Below are 19,956 nucleotides of genomic sequence, written 5' to 3' on the forward strand. Positions count from 1 at the left end.
AGGCTTGTTCTTCCTTTAATTTCATCAAATGGAGCGCTAATATTTATAGACCAGGAGAACTATCCTCAAAGAGTTTATCATTCAGTCCATCACCGATTTCTGCTGCTTGAAGCGTTTCATCGGCCCGTCTGAGTGTTTCACGCTCAACCAGGACGGCCACCGTTTCTTAATCTGATTGGCTGCCGGCAGTGGATTTCTGCCCAAGGGCTACCGCTGATTGGCTGTTATTCACTCCTCAACTATAAGAGGTAATTTCGAAACAATACGAGATTTGCTCCCTCATTTAATGACTCTTATTGGTTTTAATGCTGTATTGTGACGGTATTTGTTTGAGAAGTGACAATCGCTATACAATTCACTCGGGCTTCATCGTTGTTTGGCCTGAGGAACTATTCTGATCTAGTCCCTTTTTCTACCTAATTATTAACACTTCTTCGTCTCTCTCTCACCTGTTTCTATCTCTTCTGTCTGCTGTCTTCTCTCCTTTCCTTCACTTCTGGTGGTGTGGTGCTGTGTTTGTCCCTCCTTCCTTTTTCATCTGTACTTTATTCCCTACATTCTTTGTTATTCCCTTGATACGCCCTCCATTCGTTTCTCTTCTACGCGCCAAAGAACAAGGCGTGGGAAGACTCTCAGTACTGGTTACTGACCCAAATATTGTTTGCTACTTGCATCGATCATTGCTGGCTCAGTGATCATATCAGCAGTCAATTGAAAATGGCCTTTCTTCGCACTCCAATCGTGCTCTTGCTGGCGCAGATACTGCTTTTCCTGGGCCTTGTCAGTGCAGTTCCTACCCCGGATTCTCTCGATTTGCATGCAAATCTAGCTAGAGATACCGCGTCGAGCTTCTGGGTAGCCAATATCAAGCGTCAAGGCGCCGTGGCTTTTGGCCAGAGCTCGGGTTATCAGGTTTACCGCAATGTAAAGGACTTTGGCGCCAAAGGTAGTCTCCTTTTCACTGAGACCACGCTACTTTGCTAACCAACAATGTAGGCGACGGAGTAACCGATGATACTGCGGCGATCAACCAGGCCATGTCTTCCGGTAACCGGTGCGGAAAAGGCTGCGATTCCTCTACCACCACTCCTGCTCTGGTTTACTTTCCTCCCGGTACATACGTTGTCTCGAAGCCCATCATCCAGTACTACTACACTCAGATCGTCGGTGATGCCGTTAATCTTCCTGTGATCAAAGCATCCGCCGACTTTACAGGCATGGCGGTGATTGACGCCGACCCGTACGAGAATGACGGCTCCAACTGGTATACCAACCAGAACAACTTCTTCCGCGCCATTCGCAACCTTGTCATCGACCTTAGGGCCATGCCTATGAGCTCCGGTGCTGGTATCCACTGGCAAGTGGGTCAGGCAACCAGCTTGCAGAACATCCGCTTCGAGATGATCAGGGGAGGAGGCGACGCCAACAAGCAGCAAGGTATCTTCATGGACAACGGCTCCGGTGGTTTCATGTCCGACCTGACCTTCAACGGTGGCAACTACGGCATGTTCGTTGGCAACCAGCAGTTCACAACCCGCAACCTGAGCTTCAACGACTGCAACACGGCTGTTTTCATGAACTGGAACTGGGCCTGGACGTTCAAGTCCATCTCCATCAACAACTGCCAGGTCGGTCTCAACATGTCCAACGCCCCTCAGAACCAGACAGTTGGCTCCGTTCTCCTGCTCGACAGCTCCGTTACCAACACTCCCACTGGCGTTGTCACCGCGTTCACTCAGGACAGTATTCCCGTCGGCGGCGGGGTGTTGATCCTTGAGAATGTCGATTTTACCGGCTCCAATGTGGCCGTTGCCGGTATCAGTGGGAACACGATCCTCAAAGGCGGATCTGTTGTGGCTAGCTGGATCCAGGGTAACACCTACAGTCCAACAAACTCTCTCAACAAGCGCGCCACTCAGGCCAAGGTTCGCGTGGTGACAGAGACGATTGTCGAGACCGTCATTGCTTGCCCTGCGCAGTACAGTGAGACCCTAGAATCTGCCCCGGCAAGAACAGCGCCTGCGACAACATCGACAGAGACGCGCCAATCCAACGCAGATACCTACGAGTCGACTCAGGTAGCAGGCCAGCTCAGTGCAGCCAGAACTAGCCCTGTGGTGTATCCCACTCTATCTGGCGGCCTTTCCAAGCCTGGTTTTGGTTCTGGTTCGACCATCGGCTCTCAAGTGTCATGGAGTCAAAACCCGCCTGCCCCGCCTGCGGAAACTGTCGCTGCCGGAAAGCCTTCAGCAGCTCCATCTGGTGGCGGCTCCGCCGGAGAGACGCCTGTCGTCGTTCCAAATGCTCCCCACACCACGAGCACCAGGCCAGATATTCCCACGGGGCAGGTCTCCGCCTCCTCGGCCACAGTCGCTTCGATAGCCGTGGCCCACAGTGCCGCTGCATGCGCGAGCAAGGCAATCACCAAGACCCGTGTTCAGACCGTCATGCCTCAAGCGACCAAGCCAAGCTCTTTATTGAATGGCCCGAAGGTGTTTGAGCGATCCAAGCCACTGTACACTGAATACGCCGCTTCGTCCTTTGTGAGCGTCAAGTCGGCTGGTGCCAAGGGTGATGGCCAAACCGATGACACCGCCGCCATCCAGAAAGTGCTGAACAGCGTGACCGAAGACCAGATTGTCTACTTCGACCACGGTGCCTACATCATCACCGACACTATCAAAGTGCCCAAGAACATCAAGATCACCGGTGAAGTCTGGCCCCTTCTCATGGCTCACGGCGACAAATTTGCCGACGAAAAGAACCCAATTCCCCTACTTCAGATTGGTCAGCCCGGCGAAAAGGGCTCTGTGGAGATCAGCGACCTCGCCATCCAGACCAAGGGCCCGCGCCCGGCGCAATTCTGATGGAATGGAATGTTGCCGAAGCCAGCCAGGGATCTGTGGGTATGTGGGATGTGCACTTCCGCATTGGCGGCTCCGCGGGCACGGAACTGCAAAGCGACAAGTGCTCCAAGACGCCCAAGATGACCACAACCCCCAACCCGGAGTGCATCGGCGCATTCCTGTTGCTGCACATCACCGAGCAGGCAAGTGCCTACATCGAGAACTCTTGGTTCTGGACGGCGGACCATGAGCTCGATCTGGCCGACCACAACCAGATCAACATCTACAACGGCCGTGGTGTCCTGGTTGAGAGCAATGGACCCGTCTGGTTGTATGGTACGGCCTCGGAGCACCACCAGCTGTACAACTACCAGGTTGCAAACGCGCAGAACGTGTTCATGGCCTTGATCCAGACCGAGACGCCATACTACCAGTCCAACCCGACGCACTGACACCCTTCACGCCCCAGACTACATGGAAAGATCCCACCTTCTCCCACTGCACGACCGCCTCGTGCCGCAAGGCCTGGGGTCTGCGCGTGATAAACACCTCGGATCTGTTCGTGTACGGGGCGGGTCTGTACAGCTTCTTCGAGAACTATGGCCAGACATGCTTGGACACCGAGTCGTGCCAGGAAAACATGGTGGAGGTTGACTGCTCGAATGTCCATCTGTACGGGCTGAGCACCAAGGCCAGCGTCAACATGATCACGTCGTCGAGCGGCGCGGGTATTGTCCCGCAGGACGAGAACGAGAGCAACTTTTGCTCTACTATTGCTCTCTTTGAACAATCGTGATCATTTTCGTTGACTGTTGCGTGCGCTGATGATGGTCATGGCTCTCTTTCTTGTTCTTTGTTTTTCTTGGGTTTATTTCACAGGACACCCGGATGTTTTTCTTGCTCTGGCGAGCCAGGGTTGCAGGTATCTAGAGGCCAGTGGGTGGTTGCAGATAAGATATGACATGTGGATACACCTTAGACAAATACAATGATTCCCAATATTAGCAATTTGACTGACTCCAACCCGTACAAATATCCCATAATAGCATTATAGCAAATGTAGATTCAGGTGTAGCGACTATAGCTCCTTCTTCAAGAAATGCTCCGGCTTGTGAGTCGTCTCATAGTCGACATGGACATAAGCCCGCTCCACATCAGGCAACGACTCGAGCTTCATCTGCAGCTCCTCGGCGACGTCGTGGGTCGCACGCAGGGACTCCTCGGGGTCCATGACGATGTCGACTTCGACGAGCAGCCGGGGGCCGGAGGTATACGCGCGGACGGTATCGATGGCGGTGATGTAGGGGGAATGAGTCATAGCTGAGATCAATTAGCTTCTCCTTTTCTTTTTATCTGGAGATGGTACATACAGATATAAGTGATGAGCTGCTGCATCTTCGTATCGGCGGTGACACCGATAAGCAGCTGGAACTCATGGTAGGCGGTATGCAGCCAGAGGACGCTGATAAGGACGGAAAGGATAACGGCGCCCATGGGATCGATCCACCAGCGGAGTTTACTGCCGCCGACGGAGGTGAGGATACCGAAGCCGTTGATGAGGAGATCGTTGCGGTGGTCTTCCCAGAGGATTCTGATCTGGGAGACCTGGTTGCGGAGGGCCCAGCAATACAGGAAGAGGGCGAGTTTGGTGCAGAAGGCGACGACGACGGCGATGACGGAGGGGAGGAAGAAGGAGCCCGTTGCGGCGTCGGAGCCCTCCACCAGCTCGCGGATGGAGAAGGCGATGAGGATGAAGGAGACGGCCGTCATGAGGAAGCAGAAGCAGATGTTGCCAGCTGTTTCGATGCGGGCTTTGCCTGCTGGGAACTTGCGGGGGTCGACGCGGTTGACGGCCTTGTTGCAGAGGAGGAGGGTGAGGTTGGAGCAGGGGTCGAAGATGGCGTCGGCCATGGTGGTGAAGAGGGAGAGGGAGCCGGACGAGATGGCGCCGTAGAGCTGGAGGACGGAGAGGACGACGTTGGCGGCGAAGGAGCCGTAGACGGCGATGCGGTAGCGGAGGGCGTTGTTGCTGTTGAGTTCGCGCGCGGCGCGGACGTGCTCCTCGACGGGTTTGAGCATGCGCTCGATGTTCTCGTTTTGCGTCTTGTAGAAGCCTTGCAGTTGGCGCGAGGCGAGCGTGTCGGAGATGGCATTGCGGCTCCGGAGTTTGATTCCTACGGCTGCGGTGGTGGTGGACGCAGAGGAGGCATCGCGCTTGCGCGAGGTGTTGGCTACTGGTTGGATCTGGCGGATCTCCTCGGCGGTTTTCAGCTTCGAGGCGAGCTGGAAGGGATCGTTTTCCGGCGTGTACCGGGGCGGCGGCTGGCCTTCTTCATCGCTACTTGGGTTCGTGCGGTGCTGGGAGATATGCGGTGATGTTTGGTCAGAGGGATCGAGTGCTGTGCTGGTGGCTGCGTTCAAGGACAAGGCTGATGAGGCTCGGTCTCGGGGATGTGCGAGTGTAGGGTGTGTGGATTGAAGGGTGAAGGGTGGTGAGATGCGCTGTGTCGAAAGTGGCTGTCCTCCATGGTAAAGCAGTTGATTATACGGAGTAAATCAATTTATGATGGATGGCGAGAAGACGGGGGGAAAATGCATGGGTTTTGATCATTGAGGGCAGGAAAAGTGAGAGGTTATCCGGGTTTCCCCAATACGGAAAGATCCCGCCTTGGCAGTGGCTGAGCCTATCTTATCTGATCAACGGATGTGTAAGGAATGACCAACACTACTTATGCATTATGCCTATTTCCCTAGTGCCGCAGACTTATGCAGACAGGCAATTCTATTTCTATCACTAGTTACACACATTGCACCCTCCAGATGGTACCTCGGTTTCTTCACTCCTAAGCAATATACTGCAGCAGACTCTTCAGAACAGAAGCAACGTAGCTAAGCTGCTCCTCAGTAGTGCCGCTGGTGGGGAAAGACGCGGACGAACTAGCGTCACTACCGGTGCCAGCGGCCGCGGTGGCAGTCGGTCTCACGCTGGTGACCATGGTGGTAGGCGTGGAGACAACGTTGTTTCCGGTGCTGGGAGTGGTGACAGCAACGCTGGGAGTAGTGGTTGCAGCCGAAGAGCCAGAGCTGGAGCCAGAGCCAGAGCTGGAAGAGCCGGAGCCGCCAACAGTGAAGTCAATGCAGGACTCGTAGGTCTGGTCGATCGACTCGGCAAACCAGTACCACTGGATGACACAAGCACCTGCCTCGGAGCACTTGCTGCCAAGGTTGTCGGGGATGGTGATGCTGAAGTTGGTCTCGTCCTGGGAGACACCGGTGGCGGTCGAGGCATAGTCGGTCCAGGACTTGAGAGTATTGCCAATCACAGTGTTGGTGGCGGTATCGACGACGGAGACGTTGGCCACACCGGTGTGAGGGGCACGGATGTCGACCACGAAGTCGACGGTCTGGCCGGCGGTGTACGAGTAGACGTTGTCCTTGTTGTCGTCGAACTTGTAACCCTTGCAGAGCCAGATGTCACACTCCCCGGCGCTGTAGTCGCTCTGGCTCTTGGCGACCTGAAGCTCACCCTGGATGTTGCCGTAGTTGTCGGACTGCTGGTTGACCTCCACCTGGTTACCGCAGGCAGCCTTCATGGCCGGACCGGGCATACGAGGCTTGGGGGAGGTAACAAAACCGTGACCGTGGACCATGGAGACCAGGCCGGCAAGGGCAACAAGAGTTCCGGTTTGCTTCATTGTGTCGGTTGTGAGGTGGTTGAGAATCGAAATGTGGAAAGTATGAGGTTCAGAAAATGGAACAGGTATACCAGTATACCGAACGTGGATCGATCAAGGAGAGACTTGGACTGAAGCGAAAGGAAGAGAAAGAATGAAATGGTCACAGACCTAACAATCTCAGAAGAAAGAATGTGGATTGAAGCAAGCCTGCGTGCTGAGAGAAGGAGAAGAGAGGAGCAGAGAGCAAGGCAGCCCCGTCCAACTCTATATACAACGACCGACACGACCAGTCCAGGAGTGACGTCCACTCTGAGACACGGCTCTAGACTCAAACAGGGATTCAGGGACAGACTTCATCCCGAAATTTCACCAGTTGCGCCAGCTTACTCCACCGGAAAAGAGCTTTTTGTGATCTGTCTCGGTTTAGGAACCGGACATAGCTCAGGGTTGGCACTAGCTTAGCCGTTAGCTGTCTCCTGAGCTGCTACAAACGAGTCAGAGGGCATCGGAACGCAACCGACCGACTCACTGGGCATGGAAAACGTCTAAACAGGCCGGAGCGCCGAAGTGGTTTTGGATAAATTGGCATGAAACAAATGGAGACGGCGGTGGATTTGCTTAGGAGCAGCTCCGGCATGCTTGGCGCTCTGCGAGTTTCATCTTCATTAACCACCACAGCCCATGACAGACAAACCTCATATCGTGCGACGCCTAGCCTTCAATGGCGAATCGGCCTGCTTCCCTGGGTAAGATATCGAGCCAGAGTTTGTCCTGCTGTAATATCCGCGGGAGGTTCACGAGTCGTAGCGTCGTAAACATCAATCTATATGTTTGACGCCTTTCACATGCGCTCATAACCGACGACCCACTGGATAACTATGTAAACGTCAAAAACAGGCATCAGGTCCGTACAGTAGTCTCCACAACTCATAATGATTTTATGTTCAAATTCCTCAATCCTTGATCAATCAATCCACGAATTATATCACACGCAAAAGGGGGTGTAATGCCACAAGTAATCGAAACGCAGGGGGGAATATCCAATGCTCATGATCCGCAAAAGTGGTATCGCATCAATTACATCCATCATAATGAAAGCGGCTAGATTGAACCGAAAAGCAAAGCGGTTCAAGAACGCCCAATCGTCTGAAATTGTCCATATTTGAAACAAGTCAACCGGAAATGGCCGACCTCCAGTAAATCACCACGATCTCAAAGCGGGTGCTGCGTAGGACGTTGGTATGATCCTGCCTGTTGTTGGTTCTCTGTGGCACCTAGACTGTTGTTGTTGGTTGTGCTGTAGTCGTCCGCAAATGGATTCTGTACCTGAAAGTCCTCCGATCGGTACTCGTACCGAGCCGCATTATTACTCGCCGGAGCTGCTGTCGGAGGCGCCGCTGACAAATGAGCCACGGTTGCAGTGCTCTGCTGCTGCTGCTGCTGCTGCGGTGGTGGTGAGAAGACCGAGGGCGAGGCGCTTTGCTCTTCTCGCTGCGGCACTGGGAGAGCAGGGAGTGGACGATTGGCCCCAGTCTCAGGGGCTCCATTCGACGGAACGGGTGACTGGCTCGCCGAGTTGCCAGTTGCTTTGCGGGCGCTGAGGAACGCATGCTGGTACTTGGACAACGCGACCGACAGCTCGTCATTTGTCTCGATTAAGGTCTGAAGCGTGTTTTCGTCGGGTGCGGGATTCGTCGAATGTATATAGTTCTGAATGGCGCGGGATGCCGTCTGGCAACGGGTACAGAATTCCTTGATGAGCTCGTTTCCGTTGAACTCTGCAGGGGGCGTCGATTGAACGAACTGCAGGAGTAACTTGGCCGACGTTTTGGCTTCCGTCACGCGAGCAGCGAGTTCATCTGGCGGCGGTAATGTCGAGGCAGGCCGGGCAGAGTTCTGCATGTATGCGTATGCCTGCTGCTGCTGTTGCTGGTGCTGCGACCGTGAGGATCTCCAGGTGCTCTGCCCAAACCGCGAACCGTTAGCAATGCATTCCATTACTTCACCATGACTTGACAAGCGTACCCCACTGTTCTGTCTGCTCAGCTTACTCTTCTCCTTCCTCCACATTTGCATCAGCGGCGCTAGATCCTCGTCCCACTGTCGCTGCGATTCGATGGCACCCAGCGTTTCCCGCAGGAAGTGTTGCACATTGAGGTCCCACCCATCACGCAGGAGATCCTTTATCGTAGCGACGAACTTGGCATCGATGTTGCGCGTAAACGTGTGGCCCGGATTGTCGATGAGTATGCGCATTAGCATAATCGCATTGTATTGGATCTGGGCTGGAGTCGAGGCCGGATCGGACAGGTATTTGCGAAGCCGCTGCGCAGCCTCTCTGGCAGCATTGGGGCTGGACTCTGCGTTTTCAACTATGGCGGGCAGGTGAACGAATTCATTTCCTTGCTATGCGACCAGGATATTAGCATTGTTATGCAACGACGGCGCAGTTGGTGAGCCAAATGAGTCAACGTACTCGGTTGTCTTGCTGTCCCCCGCTCTCGCAGAAGTCTTTCTGTAAACCTCAGTGGTCGCATTAGTGACTATCCGATATTTTGACGTCCCTTGAACGGTATTTCCGAAGGTCGCACATACCACTGCTTTCAGAATCGTTCCCTCGGGCGAGTCATCCGGGTACTCGGAAGGGCTGTTGAGCGATGGGCCTATTTCTAATGAGCGTCCCGGGGGTAAACAAGGGTCCATAGAAGGGGGCGGATGGAGACTCACTCGAGCGCCTGCTGAGAGAACCAAATATGCGCTTCATTATATAGAACACGTGGAACCGAGATATACAACAAGAACTCCTCGCAGAATATAGTGGTAAGACAAGAGGAGAGGGAAAATAGACAGACCGGCTAGATAAACACCAGCGCACCTGACAACCGCAACTAGGTACAAGTAGCTTAAGTACGGAGAAGTTTAGGCAGTACCTCTGCACGGAAGGCTGACACACAAAATCCCCGCTGTGCCTGGAGCATAATCTGAACCATAACCATAATTATAACCACGAGCCACAAACCATAGTCTGAATTATATGGTCGTATAGGCCCGTGGCAGTGGCAATATGCGTCGAGGACACGCAAGCCAGCTTTCTGTTATCTGGACGATGAGTATTCAATATCAGTCATCGGTCCATCGGTCGCAAGGGAGTTATTCTTCCACACTGTCGTCTGAGCAGGTGATGCAAGCGAGTACACTAGATACGTATGCATATCGAAATTAAGAGTCTTACTCCATCAGCACGCGACAATTTATTTGTTGAACCACTTTAAGCTGCGCATCGAATGCTGTGGTCTGGTTGGAAAAGACAAGCAGAGCAGCACCGCCACGCTTGGCTTCTCAAGGCATCAACGATATGTTGCAGAAGCTGACGAATGTCGCCTTCCTTTGGTCAAGCACTATGGCTGGTGATCCGTTTTGAGTTCACTTTTATGTTTAACCTTTGGACTACAAGAGATAAGCGAAAGTTTCGTGTTGTTACAGTGTAGAGTCTAATGGTCTGGATCCGAGTAGTCTCGAAACATCAAGGAAAGATTTGGTAGGTATCAAGGAAAAGATGAATCCGTATCCCGGTCATGAAATAACGCTCGACATTATCTCGAAATATATGAGAAGAGTCCGGGCTGGTTGTACCAAGACAAGAAACCGATCATCAACCGATTGCCAGATGAGAACCTCAGTCACTCAATCCCAGCCTCGAAACGGTCGGACGAAGAAAGAACCCAAAAGGAATCAGACCTGTCAAAGGTCAATGCTGATGGACCCTCCACGAGATGCCCCTAGCCTATATCTTTTGTCTCATGCTCATCGCCCGTTTGGTTTCGAATTTTTTCGTTTTATTCAGAAGATAGAATAATGGAAATTCTTTTGCATTCCTTTCCGTGACCAGGTATTTGTTCCGTACAACAGCAAACTCCGGCTTCCCATTCATTTTCGACTACCCTAACCCCCGACATCTACAGCCCGCTTATGCCTCAATGAGGGCACGGCGGATCTGAGTACCACGCTGGCGGGAGCTGAGGTGGACACCCTCCTTCTTGACGACCTGGGAAGCCTTCTGGACGGTCTCCTCACCCTCGGTAAGGATGAGCTCGATGTGGCAGGGGTTGGTCATGTAGGGGTTGATCTAGATGCCGAATTAGTCTTTAGTTGATTCCCAGCGGTGAAACGTAGGTCAACGTACACGACCGTGAGCACGGTAGGTGCGTCTCCGGCCCTTGGGAGCCTGGTTGACCTGGATGTGCTTAACAATGAGGTTGCCGGTGTCGAGACCCTTGGTGTCGGCGTTGGCCTCAGCGTTCTTCAGAAGGTCGAGGAGGAACTGAGCGGACTTGACGGGCCAGCGAGCCTTGCTGACACCCCACTGCTTGCCTGTAATATAGTCAGCATTTGAATTCAATATGTTCCCCCAATGGTCATCAATCCGTGTTCCATGTACAAAGCATTCTCGCCACCTCTTTGCAAAAACCACAAGACTGTCCCATAAACCACCACCGATATCTCGAATTCAAGGGATAAGAAAAATTGTCGACACTCACCCTGAGCGGTGCGACCAATGCTGCCAGCGTACCGCCGGAAGGGAACGACCTCGGTCTTGGTCTTGACGTTCTCGAGGAAGGTAAGGGCGCGCTGCAGCTTCATGCCGTTGATGGCCTGGGCGGTCTCACGGGTGTTCTTGAAGCTGACACGCAGGTAAGAGCCCCGGGCGCGGGCGCTCTTTGCGGCCGGAATGTCCTGAGCAGCGTAACGGACCTGATGCAAACAAAGACCCAACATCAGCAAAAACCATGTCCTATTCCCAATTTCTTCACGATGCATAAGACGGAGCGGAAACGATGGCGTCGGTATGATTCAAATTGTCGAAATTTCTTCTTTCGTGAACAGGCCACAGCCAGAAACGACACAGATAGAAGTCGAACATCGCCGGTGCGGGAAACGTCCTCAGAGCGTATTTCCTCAAACTCTTGCCGTCGGCTTTTTCTTTCCTTTTTCGATCCGTTCCTTCGCCATCGTTTCCGTCGTCTTGAATAATGTCAAAAACACTCACCATCTTGATGCGGTTGCCGAGCGGGGTGGTCCTCGATGTCGGATGAGAAGTTTTGTCGCTTTGCTTTGGTCGGCCGCTGGAATCTTGAGATCGCGAAGCTCGCTCGTTGTGGTGCGCTTTTCGCTCTTGGCGCCCGCACGCCCTAAGCGAGCCCTAACACTAGACCGTGTCGGGTAGCCAGCCTGCTCACCGCCCGGCAGATCAGAACATCAAAGTTACTCCTAAGCTCTCTTATCTCACTCATTGCTCATTATTACTATGGTTGTTGGTAGGGAAATGGTCGTCTATGAAATGTGCATTGCTCTATTTAGAAGAAAATAAGGTCTATTGAATCATCAGTTACTTTCCGTCCTGCCCATTGAAGATATCCTTCTGCTCCGGCACCAATGTGATCATCTCGCCCTTCTCCACCGCCGAGCGCAAGTTGTTCAAGACCAACAGCTCCATTTCCTTCTGAGTCTCATAGGTCGCGGTTCCAATATGCGGTAACAGCATCACGCGGGTGTTATTTACAAGTCCAGGTTCGATCTCGGGCTCGTTCTCATATACGTCCAAACCAGCCGACATGACCTATCGCATTACGTTACTACCATAGCTGAGGAAAGTAGGATAGGATGGAGCTTACCTTGCCCGAATCCAAAGCGGCGACCAGAGCCTTTTCGTCAATCAAAGCACCACGAGCCGTGTTCACAATGACCACACCGTCTTTCATTTTCTGGAACTCCTTCTCACCAATGATATGGCGAGTTTTGGCATTGAGGGCGAGGTTCAAGCTGAGGACATCCGCGTTCGCCAACAACTCATCAAACGAGACATACTGCGCATCCCCCTCAAGCTCTGGCGAGAGTCTCGATCTGTTGTGGTATTGTATCTTCATTCCGAAAGCTCGTGCGCGATTGGCCATTTCCTATTGCGACGAAATCAGCTGCCGGATCCTGTGATTGGAAAGTACAGGGCTTACCCTTCCGATTCCTCCCATCCCGAGAATACCAAGCACCTTGCCCCGAGGGTCATGCCCGAGCGTAGTCTTTCCCTGCCATTGGCCTATGGACATTGTCAATTGTTTTTTCGGGTTTTGTAGAATTGAACGGCGAATTACTAACCAGCGCGGAGAGCAGATAAGGGCACATAAGCCTGGCGCAAAGCGCCAATCATCAGGAAGATGCCTACGTCGGCAGTTGCGTGGTTCACGGCGACTGGGGTACTGGAGACAGCAATTCCTGTAGTTTATCAGCTTTTCTGATTCTGCATCAAAGAGTCATAGATGATCGCACCCTTCTCTGAACAGGCCGGGATGTCAATGTTGTCGTAGCCAGCTCCATTGTGGCAGATATACTTTAATGACTTGGGAAGGACGGAGAGCAACTCGGCGTCGAATGGACCGGTGAACTGAACCCAATCAGTAACTAGACCTTTATCGCCGTTCCACTGCCACGCTTACCTTGGTAGACGCATTGGATCGGTAAATCACTACCACATCATCGTACTGGCCGTCTTTGCAGTTCCGGATGAACTCGTCTCTGGTGCCTTCGGGGAATTCCTTCAAACGCTACATTAGAGTCGACACTCCACCAGACCACAATCGCGAACTCACCTTTAGCATCAGAATGGACGAGAGATCCTCCCATTCCTTTCTGGCGTGGGTGATGGCGCCGATGAGTAGAGCTGAAGGCATGATGTCAGAGTTGGAGAGCGGGGTGAAAGCTCTTATCGCGGTGTAAGAAGAATCCGATGTTCAAGAACAACGCAGAGGGGGACGGAGCAGTTGGGATGAGAAGGGAAGAAGAATAGGAGATATCAAGGAGCTAATTGAAAGGATTCACCTGACCAGTATCTGGACCTCTGATTATGTTTGTTTGATATTGTTTCTCAACTGCATCTTGGTTATCATTTCCCGGAAATTCCTCCATATTGCGTGGGGTTACCAGGAATTACAGTGCGGTATTACAGGAAGATACTCCAATACATCAATACAAACTTACGATACACCAAGACTCCGATGTTATTTGTGCCAGATGCAGAAGAAGTGAGGAATAATTATGCTAACATTCAGGTAGACCGATATAGACTGAGGTAGCTATCCATAAGTCACTGAATGCAGAAGAACTGTCTTTAAATTCAGGATACTTCCGACTGTGTTGTTCTTAAGTACAACATATTATGTTGGTAATCTTCACAGTCGGCTATTGAAAAGCGGTTCAATTCCCGCTGCGGAGCAAATCCGGTATGACCCCACGTTCTTCAATGGCCGACGAGGGGAAGAGAAGATGAAGGAATGACGGATGATGCTTCGGAATCACCCATAATAATTCTTCGGCCATGAGAGCAATGAGAATAAAAGCTTTTCTCTTCCAAGGTACCCCTTGATCTTCTCGACAAGGACATTTCAACAAGCATCATGGCCACCACAACAGCACTCGTCCTCCACGGAGCCAAAGATCTCCGCCTGGTACGTAACAACTTTTTCGCCCTCATACAAACAGCTCGAACTTAACAAAGCATCAGGAATCACGACCAATCTCCCCTCCCACCGGCTCCGAAGTCCAGGTCGCCATCCGCGCAACCGGTCTCTGCGGCTCAGACCTTCACTACTACAACCACGGCCGCAATGGTGATTTCGTCGTACGCGAGCCCATGTGCCTGGGCCACGAATCCTCCGGCACCGTCACAGCCGTCGGACCAGACGTGACAACCCTGCAGGTCGGCGACCGCGTCGCCCTCGAAGTCGGCCTCCCCTGCCGCACCTGCACCCTCTGCCGCACCGGCCGCTACAACATCTGCCCGGACATGAAGTTCCGCAGCAGCGCCAAGCTCTTCCCCCATCTCGACGGCACCCTCATGGAACTCACCAACCACCCGGCCGACCTCTGCCACAAGCTTCCTGAGAGCGTCTCCTACGCCGGCGGCGCCCTCGTTGAGCCCCTCGCCGTCTGCCTGCACGCCATCCGCCGCTCGCACCCGCCCAGTCCCGCCGAAGTGGAACTGGCCACCGCACAAGGCGACCCGACCGCCGCGCTGATCTTCGGCGCAGGAGCCATCGGCCTCCTCCTCGCCGCGGCACTAGCCACCTCCCAGCCCTTCACCTCCATCGTCGTGGCGGACATCGACCCCGCGCGTCTCGAGATCGCAAACTCCCTCAACCTAGGCCTGAAGACCCATCTCCTCCCCAAGGGTGGCGATGCCGCCAACCCGCCTCCTGCGCCGGACGCCCCGGCCGCAGAGCACACCGCGTACGCCATGCAGAATGCCCAGCGGACAGCGGCGGCGCTGAAAGAAGCGAATGGGGTTGCGTCTGGGTTTGTGCGCGTGTACGAGTGTACGGGCGTGCCGGCGTGTGTGCAGGCGGGGATCTACGCTGCGGGCCCCGGCGCCGTTCTCGTGCAGATCGGGATGGGGAATCCGATCCAAACGCTGCCGGTGAGCGCGGCGGCGCTCCGGGAGGTGGATATCGTTGGCACGTTCCGGTACGATGGCCATGCGTACCCGGCTGCGATTGAGTTGATGGCTAGTGGGAAGCTTGACCATGTCGAGAAGCAGGTTGTTACCCATCGGGTTAAACTTGAGGATGGGAGTCGGGCGTTTGCTCTGGCGGGGAAGGGAGTGGATGAGACGGGCAGGCCGGTGGTCAAGGTTGTCATTGAAAGCTAGATTTCATTTCTTATTTTTTTTTTTGTGTTCGTCTGGCAACGTATACCCTGTTTGTGTAAATGATGGCTCGATATTGGTGGCACGAGAGAGCAAGCGTACCCTTACGCGCTACACATGTGGTTAACACCACCTTTGCATAAGTTTTAAAACGACATGTACTAGCCTGATATATTTAAAAGTATTCACAAGTGCATCTACTTTAAACCACCCGCCAGCAGCAAACTCTGGCCAGTCATGTAGCCCGTCGTTACAAGCATGCTCACAACATTAGCCACTTCGTCAGGGGTACCCAGTCGACCAAGTGGTATTCCCGCTGCAACGTCAGGGATGGCCTGCGCGCTGGGAATCATGCCAGTGTCGCCGATCATGGCCGGCGCCACATCATTGACGCTGATATTATATTCAGCCAGACGAGTCGCGAGATTCTTCATCATGCCGGTCATACCGCCTTTCGAAGCAGCATAATCTATTGATAAGGGGTTAGATATCGAGGTTCTTGTCAAGGACGGATGGTTTGGACACTGGCACTTACGACATCCGTTGATCCCACCGCCGTACCCAGCAATCGACGACATAAAGACGATCCGACCCCATCGCTGCTCCCTCATATGGTCGACAACCCCTTTCACGAGGATAAAGGAGGCCCGCAGATTCACGTTGATGGTATAGTCAAACTCTTCCAGGGAGATATCCCAGACCTGTGGGATGCGTTTGCCGTAGCCTGCGTTGGAGACAAGAATGTCCGGTCGCTGTCCGTGCTCCTTGTCAATCTGCTCGAACATGGACTGGATCTGCTCTGCAGATGCAACGTCAACCTGATGGATCGAGATGCGAAGTGCATTGGCGCCATCTGCTGTCGGTTGACTGGATCTAAGCTCTTTTGCAAGCGCATTCGTTGCGTCGAGGTTGGTAGAGTACGTCAAGGCGAGATGGACTCCCTTCTGGGCCAGTTGACGAGCACATGCTGCTCCAATTCTAGCGAAAGCGTCAGCACCAGAACAGCTACAAGTGTAAATAGGAAGATGCTCACCCTCCAGATGCCCCTGTGATGAGAGCCAATCGGCCACGTACCTCATTCAACTGCGCCATTGGTAAATAGTATTACAGTGACAGTATGATCTGCACCGTTGAGAACGAGAGCCAGACTATAAAACAACCTTCTGATACTCGGGGAGAAGATGATGATCAATGCATCACCCATCGGGTATCGGCTTGACAGCTGTTTGCTCCCTCGGAGCAAACGCCGAGGGAGCGCGTATCGTTTGCCCCGCAGCCCCGCATCAACAGTGTGGGGGTAGCAATGTCTCGGAGGTTGAGCTGAAAATCACACGGAAAAGGATTTGAAGTAGGCAACCCACGCCAGAAAACCTTAAGACTAGCGTCTGCTGACTCTTAAAGTCTGGACCGGTACGAAGTATGTGAAGCAATGAGTAACACTCCCGAAGCATGCTTTTAAAACAAAAGGTTGCCCGCCATGTCACCGACCCAGGCTGACATCTGCCACGGCTGAGAACGGTCCGGTCCTGATTGATACAAATCAGGCTCCTGTTGAAATGCATCAAACGCTAGAGTACCCGTTCCTGGCATTTGGTCTCCAGACACAAAGTCTCCGACTGCTTCAAGATCCAGCCATGAAAAGTCATTGGCAGGACTGAAATGCACATGATGACTGTGCTCCGGCAGGCGATTGAGGGTATTCTGCATCAAGAGATCGCTGCTTCGGTGGGTTGTCGTAGGGGAGAGAGCAGGCGCAGGTTTAGACTGCCACAAGAGCTCCAGAAGCCGTGCATATCGAGCGCCAATATCATCTGGCCCGGCACTTGCTCGCTTCAGGACTTCGGTGGTGCGAGTGACCAGTTCTCGCACCTTCATCTCCTCCGAGTTCAGCATGACACCGAACGAACGTGCCTGCTAAGGGTCAGTTCATACTCGAATCATTTTAAACACGACCGTCCCACCTTATATAAGAAGACCGCTGCATAGATTCCATACAGGTAAAACCTCAGAGGCATAAAATGCAAGTGCTTTTCCGGATGCACTTCGTCAACAAGGATAGTCAGGTACGCCTTCGCAGCATCGACAGACTCGTAGATGAAGCGCGCATCCTGCATTGATGCCACATTGTTGAAAGTCGTGCGCAAATGCTCCCTTTGCGACTGATTGTTGTTTGTATGCTTAGAGACGAGTGACTGGGAGATGGCAGCTTGAAATGCAAATGCATTCGTATAGAGCCTCAGATACTCGTACGACAACTGCAACGTGGCTCGCATCGGTGTGGAACCTGCAAATGCGTAAGTGACTGACAACGCAAGCATATAGGGTCAAAAAGGCCATACAAGGAAGCGAGCCCCAGCGGGACTTCCAACGGAGAATAGCAAGGCGGAAATCGTCCACGTATTTCACGTAGTCGCCCATGAGCATCATTTGATTGCTGGTCCGCATTCCGGAGTAGAGGACATCGTGAACGTTGTTATAGAGTTGTGTAAGATCCAGTGTCGCTTGGAAGATCTTTGCATAATCTTCTTCATCGCTCTTGACAGGTTGTAGAGACGGGAAATCCTGGCTGACAAGTCCCGTCATTGGTCCTGGACCTCGTGACCAGAAAGCACGCCCGATACGGACGGAAATCAGCCGGTCGGAGATGTAGCAGCAGGTCCACGCCAGTCGTCTGCGGGCTTCTGTTTCCGTATCTCCCGATGTATCACCCCGAAAAGACGTGCGGTCCAACCCGAGGAAATAGCCCGATCGCAAAGCAAGCCCGACATGCATCCAGGCGGCTCGGTCCTCCTCGCCACGCCCAACTCGCTCGATCCGCGGCCGAAGACCCTGAGGTTCCCACTCGGCAAGAAGCAGTAGTGCCTCAACAGCCTCCACGTCGCAATCGGCACCAGCTGCAATGCCGGAGATGAGCTCGTGCATGTACTTGGAGCAACATTCGTGGATCTCCGGCCGTTCAACCAGGTCTTTGGAGGCGATGGTCAGCACCGCGGTCAACAAGTGTTTCTCGTTAGTGGCAAAAGCGTCGAGTGCGTTGCGATCAAAGTATTTTCGCGGCACCAGCGGAAGATAGGGATGAAAATTCTCGGCGTAACGAGCCACAAGCTGCCATACTGTTCCTGGGTCCAGAGACCTCGTCTGTACCAGCCTGTAGGCTCTGATGCCACTGGTCGGATGAAACTCCGTAGCTGCGCCGTTCTGAAATGTCGAGAATGATGAGAAACCGTTCGGACCGTGGCGCGCAGATTCGGTGTGGGTTTCCGAACTCAAGTCATCGGCGCTTCTTTTTGCTATGCCTGTCAGGCATTGCCAGGCATCCGACGGATTTCGCGGTACAGAACCGATGGAAGCCGAATCTTCGTCATCCTCTGAAATGGCAACTGCCGCAGGAGGGTTCGGCTCCACAAAGACAACCGGGTTGGAGTATGAAGTAGATGCATTCGGACGGCTGTCTGTGGTGGACGGGCTGGTTGTGTCCATCAGTGGTTCTATTCTGGTGGACAAGTCAGTGCCGGGTGTGAAATTTTTCATCTTGTTTTTTCGAATACGGCGGCCCCCTCGGTTTGAACCTCCAAGGACACATTCGCGGTTGTCTCGAATACACCGCTGACATGGTGGTACCCCGGGACTGCCACTGCTGTCCCTGTTCACTTGTTAGCGCAGTGCACCAGAATACGTGAAACAGACGAAAGACCCCTGTTCGATGTGGCATGCGGATGCTGGAAACATACAGATCACACTTGGATTTACGTTGTCGGCAGTGCAAACAGGCTCTTGATACGCGCTTCGCTGAAGAGTCGGAGCGAGATTTACGCCTCAACCCTGAGGTGTCTGCCAGCTGAGGAGACTGTTCGTCCTGTTCCATTGCTGCAAAGTCCACAGATTCAGCTCAGAATGTGAAAATTTGGTAGCAGTAAGCACATGAGCCTCATTTTTCTGATCATTGACGTGGTGCTGGCGAGGCTTGGCATTCGAACGCGTCCATTAGTGAGATAGATGTGGTTCAATGGACTGGTTCCAGATGAGGAAAGGGACGTCGCCTTTGGGCCCTGAATTTGATGTACCTTCAAACCGTCGACAGAAACCAATACAGGTTGGATGAAAATGCAGCACAGGTTGATGTTTCCAGGACGCAGGTCAACGGCCCATATTATCCTGGAAGGTCTGGCCGTCAAGGCACGAGCGCCTTGACCCACAATATGGGATTTAGACTTCAATAACTTTGATGGGAGCAACAGGAGCAGATTCCCTGCGTCCTTTGAGCCTTGTTCACGAATGATCTGGATGTATTTGAAGGGCGAAATGAAATCTGGGGAAGATGATTCGTGGTCCCTATACGGTCCAGGTTGGAGCGGCAACTTCAATACCAAGGTTGTGAACCTAAGTTTGGGGGTCCTTGTATGAAAGGGTAATACGAGATCCGGGTACCTACCTTTAAGGACCGTCTCCGACTCCATGACCTTCTGGCAAAGACATCCATGATATAGCATTCTGGGGATTGTCATACATCACCGAACAGACTCGTGAAGGCATCAGAGTCTTATGTCTATAGTGGCCCTGGTAGATATCTACCTAGGAGTCGTTCACTGAGAATTTGTTGCGGAGATTACGTGCGTCGTCCCTTCTCCACGGTTGAGGCTCAGTATTCGCCAAAGGATATCGTGGTATCCAATGTTCTTTTCTACTGATCCCTCCCAGACGCTCACATAAGTTAGATAAGTTAGACACGTAGAGACCTCCT

At 53.0% G+C, this 19,956-nt stretch overlaps 10 protein-coding genes across 10 annotated transcripts; 2 read left to right on the top strand and 8 right to left on the bottom strand.

Annotated features, from left to right (window-relative positions):
• The first annotated feature begins 374 nt into the window (after window positions 1-374).
• On the top strand, window positions 375-3,734 carry exgO (exo-beta-1,3-glucanase Exg0). Its single transcript, XM_024831853.1, has 4 exons — window positions 375-946; window positions 997-2,787; window positions 2,838-3,238; window positions 3,316-3,734. Exons 1-4 carry the CDS (start codon window positions 718-720, stop codon window positions 3,640-3,642), a joined length of 2,748 nt encoding a protein of 915 aa, XP_024682477.1. The 5' UTR covers window positions 375-717; the 3' UTR covers window positions 3,643-3,734.
• A 190-nt stretch (window positions 3,735-3,924) lies between these two features.
• On the bottom strand, window positions 3,925-5,374 carry P174DRAFT_460022 (cation diffusion facilitator family transporter; the record flags this gene model as incomplete). Its single annotated transcript, XM_024829832.1, has 3 exons — window positions 3,925-4,166; window positions 4,217-5,245; window positions 5,272-5,374. The coding sequence occupies 3 exons, from the start codon at window positions 5,372-5,374 to the stop codon at window positions 3,925-3,927; spliced, it is 1,374 nt and encodes a 457-aa protein (XP_024682478.1).
• A 245-nt stretch (window positions 5,375-5,619) lies between these two features.
• P174DRAFT_441154 (lytic polysaccharide monooxygenase) lies at window positions 5,620-6,981 on the bottom strand. Its single transcript, XM_024827241.1, has one exon. The coding sequence runs from the start codon at window positions 6,539-6,541 to the stop codon at window positions 5,690-5,692; it is 852 nt and encodes a 283-aa protein (XP_024682479.1). The 5' UTR covers window positions 6,542-6,981; the 3' UTR covers window positions 5,620-5,689.
• Window positions 6,982-7,735: 754 nt separating this feature from the next.
• On the bottom strand, window positions 7,736-9,226 carry P174DRAFT_430863 (VHS and GAT domain-containing protein; the record flags this gene model as incomplete). The annotated part of the gene is made up of 3 exons (XM_024825663.1): window positions 7,736-8,929; window positions 9,000-9,038; window positions 9,119-9,226. 3 exons carry the CDS (start codon window positions 9,224-9,226, stop codon window positions 7,736-7,738), a joined length of 1,341 nt encoding a protein of 446 aa, XP_024682480.1.
• Window positions 9,227-10,490: 1,264 nt separating this feature from the next.
• Window positions 10,491-11,341, bottom strand: rpl17 (60S ribosomal protein uL22; the record flags this gene model as incomplete). The annotated part of the gene is made up of 3 exons (XM_024829833.1): window positions 10,491-10,649; window positions 10,707-10,894; window positions 11,062-11,341. 3 exons carry the CDS (start codon window positions 11,339-11,341, stop codon window positions 10,491-10,493), a joined length of 627 nt encoding a protein of 208 aa, XP_024682481.1.
• A 500-nt stretch (window positions 11,342-11,841) lies between these two features.
• On the bottom strand, window positions 11,842-13,401 carry P174DRAFT_450836 (D-mandelate dehydrogenase-like dehydrogenase). Its single transcript, XM_024828975.1, has 7 exons — window positions 13,165-13,401; window positions 13,012-13,110; window positions 12,845-12,959; window positions 12,674-12,790; window positions 12,532-12,614; window positions 12,196-12,477; window positions 11,842-12,140 (listed from the first exon to the last, which is right to left on the bottom strand). Exons 1-7 carry the CDS (start codon window positions 13,243-13,245, stop codon window positions 11,910-11,912), a joined length of 1,008 nt encoding a protein of 335 aa, XP_024682482.1. The 5' UTR covers window positions 13,246-13,401; the 3' UTR covers window positions 11,842-11,909.
• A 545-nt stretch (window positions 13,402-13,946) lies between these two features.
• On the top strand, window positions 13,947-15,249 carry P174DRAFT_388834 (NAD(P)-dependent alcohol dehydrogenase). Its single transcript, XM_024823423.1, has 2 exons — window positions 13,947-14,019; window positions 14,076-15,249. Exons 1-2 carry the CDS (start codon window positions 13,969-13,971, stop codon window positions 15,216-15,218), a joined length of 1,194 nt encoding a protein of 397 aa, XP_024682483.1. The 5' UTR covers window positions 13,947-13,968; the 3' UTR covers window positions 15,219-15,249.
• A 163-nt stretch (window positions 15,250-15,412) lies between these two features.
• Window positions 15,413-16,307, bottom strand: P174DRAFT_371037 (SDR family NAD(P)-dependent oxidoreductase; the record flags this gene model as incomplete). The annotated part of the gene is made up of 3 exons (XM_024822360.1): window positions 15,413-15,684; window positions 15,751-16,193; window positions 16,249-16,307. The coding sequence occupies 3 exons, from the start codon at window positions 16,305-16,307 to the stop codon at window positions 15,413-15,415; spliced, it is 774 nt and encodes a 257-aa protein (XP_024682484.1).
• A 175-nt stretch (window positions 16,308-16,482) lies between these two features.
• On the bottom strand, window positions 16,483-19,176 carry P174DRAFT_164214 (Zn(II)2Cys6 transcription factor). Its single transcript, XM_024821211.1, has 4 exons — window positions 18,947-19,176; window positions 17,555-18,858; window positions 17,177-17,499; window positions 16,483-17,126 (listed from the first exon to the last, which is right to left on the bottom strand). Exons 1-4 carry the CDS (start codon window positions 19,078-19,080, stop codon window positions 16,671-16,673), a joined length of 2,217 nt encoding a protein of 738 aa, XP_024682485.1. The 5' UTR covers window positions 19,081-19,176; the 3' UTR covers window positions 16,483-16,670.
• On the bottom strand, window positions 18,923-19,877 carry P174DRAFT_164218 (uncharacterized protein). Its single transcript, XM_024821212.1, has one exon. It carries the CDS (start codon window positions 19,718-19,720, stop codon window positions 19,100-19,102), a length of 621 nt encoding a protein of 206 aa, XP_024682486.1. The 5' UTR covers window positions 19,721-19,877; the 3' UTR covers window positions 18,923-19,099.
• Between the last annotated feature and the right edge of the window lie 79 nt (window positions 19,878-19,956).

The sequence above is a fragment of the Aspergillus novofumigatus genome (genome assembly GCF_002847465.1).
Source record: "Aspergillus novofumigatus IBT 16806 chromosome Unknown P174scaffold_4, whole genome shotgun sequence".
NCBI classification, from domain to species: Eukaryota; Fungi; Ascomycota; class Eurotiomycetes; order Eurotiales; family Aspergillaceae; genus Aspergillus; species Aspergillus novofumigatus.